The sequence below is a fragment of the Mus caroli genome, chromosome 10, assembly GCF_900094665.2.
Source record: "Mus caroli chromosome 10, CAROLI_EIJ_v1.1, whole genome shotgun sequence".
In the NCBI taxonomy this organism is placed as follows: Eukaryota; Metazoa; Chordata; class Mammalia; order Rodentia; family Muridae; genus Mus; species Mus caroli.
The window spans coordinates 107881483-107887637 of NC_034579.1; the positions used below are offsets into that span (position 1 = coordinate 107881483).

At 41.0% G+C, this 6155-nt stretch overlaps 1 protein-coding gene across 2 annotated transcripts in view; it reads right to left on the minus strand.

Annotated features, from left to right (window-relative positions):
- The window catches only part of Tph2 (tryptophan hydroxylase 2), a 114211-nt gene that overhangs the window by 7329 nt on the left and 100727 nt on the right, over window positions 1-6155 (minus strand). For both annotated transcript variants that reach the window (XM_021174742.2, XM_029482722.1), the window contains one exon: window positions 4957-5052. In XM_021174742.2, the coding sequence (XP_021030401.1) occupies window positions 4957-5052 (96 nt within the window). The remainder of the gene's footprint in view (window positions 1-4956; window positions 5053-6155) is intronic.

Genomic DNA, 6155 nt, shown 5'->3' on the forward strand with positions numbered 1-6155 from the left:
CTAGTGAGTCTGGCTAAGGGTTTATCTATCTTGTTGATTTTCTCAAAGAACCAGCTCCTTGATTGGTTGATTCTTTGAATAGTTTTTCTTGTTTCTACTTGGTTGATTTCACCCCTGAGTTTGATTATTTCCAGCATTCCAGCAATTATTGTAGAGACTAAAGTTACCAAATCTTTGCCCTGAAGAGAAGAAAAAAACAGAAGTCATCCTTTTCCAGGGAAAAGAGCAAAAACTGCCTTTTTTGCATTTTGAAGTAAATGAATCTTTTTTTTTCAAGGCAAGACTCACTATTCATCATTAGCAATCATTTCCTTACCACCTATCACAGTGTGGTGTGTGTGGTGTGTGCCTCTATAGGCTCACGCATTTCAACACTTGCTTTCCAGTGGTGGCACGGATTGGGAGGTGTGGAGCTTTCAGGGGGCGGAGCCTAGATGGAAGAAGTAAATCGATGCCTCCAGAGTTGCAGCCCAGCACTGCTCTTGCTTCTGGGTCTGCTGGGCTGGCGAGGTGTGAGCAAGGTGCATGATCATCTCCCTCCACCTGAGTCACCAGCTACTCCCACCGCCATGCCTTCCCCAGATGATGTACCGTTCCCCCCTCCACCCCTCCCCCCAGAACCTGAGAACCAAATGAAACCTTTCTTCCCTGACATTGCTCTAGCCCGGTGACAAGGGGATATAACACATACCCATCCCAAAGTGAACAGCCTTCACTCTTGGTTCTGTAACATACTAACCTCTTTCTAAGCCTTCCCTCCAAGACTCCCTTTCTCACAACTGGGGCCATGAACTTTGGGGAGTGTTGAAGAAAATGAATGAACAAACAAGGAAGACAAGGAAGTAATGAAAAAAATAATAGTTACACTGCTAGATCAACTGTAGAATGGGGAGGGAAAGGGCAGCACAGAAGACACGTGCTAGGTGGTTGGTAGAAGGGCCCAGTTATCCTGTTTTCAATCTGCTCTTCAAAGTTGATTTTCCAGATGACGTAGCTCATGGTTAGCTGTTCTCTACAATGACGAGACATGGAGAAAGCCCCACCTTCACAGGCTTCTGGAGTCCCTCCCAGCATGTCAACCATCACACTGAGGGTATGAGATCTATGCTCACTTTTATAAGCTTTCTGTCTCTGAAAATAAAACCAAGTGAGATATAGATATATAGATATAGATATTGATATATAAAATCTCACTTGATTTTATGTATATATATATATCACTTGATTATATATATATATATGTATCACTTGATTTTATTTATGATATTGTGTGTATGTGCATGTGCGTGTGCGTGTGCGTGTGTGTGTGTGTGTGTGTGCTATTAAGAAAAGCCATCCCTACATTGGACATTGGGTCTAGGATCACAATATCTTTCTTCAAATATATATATATATATATACATACACATATATGAAGAAAAGTGAAAGTCCTTCTCCAAACTACATATTCCACTCTTAGGAACACTTGGCCAGCTCTGAAGAGCAACATCTTTGCCCTCAGGAAAATTACAGCACAAATCTTAGAAGTTTTATGTTCTGAGAGAAAAGGTGCATTGTGGCTACTTAAATAAAAGTTATGAAGACTGTACTAAAAGCCTCCAGCAACTTAGGGACCTACATTAGAGCATCAGTTGGAGCAATAGAAAATGTTTTAATGCAATAGATAACTTCATTCGAATTGTAAAAATATTTACATAAGATATATGATAGTGCTATTAATAAAGCCACCCCTACATTGGGTCTAGGATCGTATCTTTCTTCAAATTAAAAAAAAATAGGATGTTCAGGGGACTGGAGAGACAGCTCAGTGGATAAGAGTGCTCACTGCTCTTTCAGAAGATGAGAGGGCAGCTCACAACCACCTGGGGGTCTGACACCCTCTTCTGGGTTCTGTGAGTACCTGCAGTCATGTGCACATGCATGCACACACATATAAACATACACAAGTATAATGGTTAAATATTTAAATGAGCTGTGAAGCGTTCTGGACACTTACAGGAGCAAGGCAGACAGGGAGAAGGGCTGCTAAAGAAAATGCCAGTGTTCTGGTTTCTCCGTGAACAGTTAGAAGGTATTTCTTATGCAACGAACATCTAAATTGTAAAACCAGTCCAAAACAGCAATCATGGGGATACTGGAGTGTTGAAATCTGAGAATGGAAGAATGCTAATGTCCAGAGGTGATGGACCTGAACGGGAAGCTGCTCGGCAGACAATGCCCTTTGCTGTACATATTTCTAGCTGATTTCCATTTCTGGATGATTCTGTCCACACCAGTAAAAACAAAAACAACAGATTCACCCCAGTGCTGCCTACACAAGCCTCATTAACCAGACCAAGAGACCCTGTCCAAAGTTGGGAGCCATGAGAGAGATTTGTTTCTTTTGTATCTGGAATAATTTATAAACCATCTGAAGGGAGTGTAAATAGATGCAGCTCAGGAGTTTTGTTTTCTGGCTTTTTCAGGGGAACCAAGAAGCACTTGTAGAGAGTATGGTCATCTAGGGCATCATGCCATCTTACTGCTGTAGGCTTTGACCAGTGAGTCAATATTAACACTAACTATATCATTATTGACTATTTGTAATTGGATATTTTATTTACATTTCAAATGTTATTCCCTTTCCTGAGAAACCCCCTATCTCATCCCCGCTTCTACAAAGGTGTTCCCCCACCCCACCCCACCCACTCTTGCTTCCCTGCTATTGATTATTTTTTAAAAGCCAGCAAAATGCCTCCACAGGTAAATGGGCTTCCTATGTGTCCCTACTGACACATAGTTTAAGTGTTTAGATTTTTAAATGAGGTGTTTTACAACTCATTTAAATATTTAACAATTATATTTGTGTGTGTGTGTTTATATGTGTGTGCATGCATGTGCACATGACTGCAGGTACTCACAGAATCCAGAAGAGGGTGTCAGACCCCCAGGTGGTTGTGAGCTGCCCTCTCATCTTCTGAAAAAGCAGTGAGCACTCTTAGCCACTGAGCTGTCTCTCCAGTCCCCTGAACATCTTACTTTTTTAAATTTGAAGAAAGATATTATGATCCTAGCACTACCATATTTCTTATGTAAATATGTTTAATCCTCAGAATCATAAGGTAGAAGAAGAGAACCAAGTAAGTTATTTTTCTGACCACACATGTGCTTTGAAATGTGTACACAAAAACACACACATGCACAAATAGCGGAAAACACTTGCAAATGCTTATCATAGTATACCAAACTAGTATACCAAGTTTGTTTGTTTGTTTTTTAATTTTGAGCATTATCTTTTATTCTAGCCACACCCAGCCTCAGTCAGCTGCCCAGATGTGCAGGGTTTTGGCTGCAGCCCAGCTGTTACTCACTCCCTTGGTCCATTACTGGGCATCCTCTCCTTTCCCAATACCTGGCTCCTGATTTCTCAAGTCTCACAGAGAGCATCAGGCTCCTCCTCAGCAAGCCTTCTCAAGCATGACCCCAGATGCGCTAGACACAGTTGTCACACTTTTTCTATTATCTACTTGGTTGTTTATCTGGCACTAGATGTCAAGTCCTGGATAGTAAGCACCTCAGGATGTTGAATCTAGAGCGCTCACACTGCAGTCTACACTGCCTGCATTGGGGGCCTGGCTCTAGCACATTAGATGTGTGGTTTAGGCAAATTCTGTAATGTCTTTATGCCCTCAGTTGTCTCATGGTCTCATCGCTTACAATAATGACGTCGTGTTCCTATGGGGACTAAATAAGTGTGTATGAAAATCCTCAACTCCATTTAAGAGTTTGACAAGTTGTGTTATTTTCCTTGGATCCACATTCTTCATCATTCTCTGTCTTTGGATCCCCAGTTTCTGGCACAGTGCATGCCACACTGTAAGGAAAGGTTTTTAGGAATGGACAAATTATCTAATTATTGAAGTTATAAAACTGTGGTGAGATTGCATCTTTTGAGAATACAAATAAGCAAGATATTCCAGGAACAGCGCATCCCCTGATTGTATTATACTACAGCAACCGATGCTGAAGAGAACACCCTAAGCTAGTCCATCATCCTGACCTTAGTCTGAGTTATCAAAGCAAGAGTAAGTTATTTCCAGTATGATTTCCAGATTATACATCATATTGCCTCCTAAATGCATCCAAACTTACTAGAATGTCAAAATTATCAGAGTGGTCCAGGGCCTACCATTTCCAAATAAATGATCATTTTACTATTTAAGGAAAAAAAATTACAATTCTTGAGCATCGCTAAGAGATATAACATGCCTCTTTGACACTATGCTTACTCAGTTTGTTTTCTTTTAAACTGTTAATATGTACAATTTTTTTTGGATGTTGTTCTTGCTCCTGGCTGCTGCTGCTGCTGCTGCTTTCAGACAGGGTTTCTCTGTGTAGCCCTGGCTGCCCTGGAACTCACTCTGCAGACCAGGCTGGCCTCGAACTCAGAGACCTCTGTGCCTCTGCCTACTGAGTGCAAGGATTAATGGTGTGCACCACCACTGCCCGGCTAATGAACAAGTATTACTAACATATTAATCTTGAAGAAGATGGAATAATCTCCCATTCCTCTTTGAGAGGTAGAAGCTGGGGTGTCCACAGAGCCATGGAGGAGACAGAAATCAGAGGAGCAGAGGCAGGCTCCCCAGCAGATGTCAATCAGAGCATCCCTGTCAATCCGTTGCCTGCTCCCAGCAGTAAATTCAGGCCAGCCATTTGTTCCCCAGCATTCGTCATTCCTGTTGACTCGGGCACATGCCGCTCATCCATTTGAGTCACACCACGAACACAGAAAGGCTTGACCCATTTTCAGAGCTGCAAAAAGGGAGGTCAGCACCCACATCTGAGGTGCCAGATCGTCTGTATTAAATATGTATGGGGAGCTCTGAGTAGAAATGCTCAGACAAACAAATCAATATCGGCCGTGACCTTGAACCAGTTTGCTTGGGGAGGGTATTTTCATTCACAGCTTCATACCTTCAATTCTCCGATGGACGAAAGTAACCCTGCTCCATACGCCCGCAGTTGACCCTCTTGCTTGCAAAGGCCGAACTCGATTGTGAAGAAATAGCACTAAAAAGAAGAAGAAGGAAAAAAAAAAAAAAGATGAACACACATTCAGTGAACTGGCCAACAAGCTCCTTCACAGAATAAAATGGCACCCAAAAAATAAAATGTTGCACTATACATAATTGCCTTAAATTTTTAAAATAAATTTAAATCAGGAGTATTTATTGTAGTTCATTCTCTTGCTTAATGACCCTGTCCTGGCTTGTATATCTCAATGAGCTTGTGGTTAATTTCAACACATGATCATTTTTTGAAAGTCTTTTTTATGATTAAGTTAATATTTTAAATAATAATCCTGCTCTAAGTTGAAAAGCTATAGGAAAAATGTAAACCACAGGGAGTCTTTTGATTCCAGTACGCAGAGACTTTGTGGATCAAATATCTCCTGCAATAATTTTAAAATTTAAAAAAAAAAACTACAATAAATTATAAATGGATGGGTACATCTTAGTTATACCCCACAAGAATATGGTTCCTGTACCTACCAAATCTAGGAGAACAGTGAACTTCAGCAAGAGAGCCTGTCTCAATAACTAAGGCGAACAAAAATAGAGAACACGAGTGATACCCAACATCAACTTCTGAGTCTTTGTGGCATAAATAAGTTCAAGAAAATATGAAAAAAAAAATGAATTGGGATCTAGTCATCTCAAACTTATCTTTTCAATTTGATTATTCATTCAGAATTTTTTTTAAGTTTTGGGGGTTTTTAATTATGTATACAGTGTTCTACCTGTATGTATGTGTGCAGGCCAGAAGAGGACATCAGATCTCATTATAAATGGTTGTGAGCCACCATATGGGTGCTGAGAATTGAACTCAGAACTTCTGGAAGAACAGCCAGTGCTCTTAACCTCTGAGCCATTTGTCCAGCCCCTCAGTAGACATTCATTTAGCTGGGGAGAAGACAGATGTTATTGATAGGTAGAACGAGTCCCAAACAAGCACAGTGGCCTGAGTTTGGAGGGTTTGGACCCCTGGAACTCACATAAAAGCTGGGCTGGAATTCACATCAAGAAGTGAGAATCTAGCAACACATACTAAGAATTGAATCAAATTAGCGCTGTCCTGTGTCCGTGGTGCTAGGGCACTGAAGGTGTTGAGAA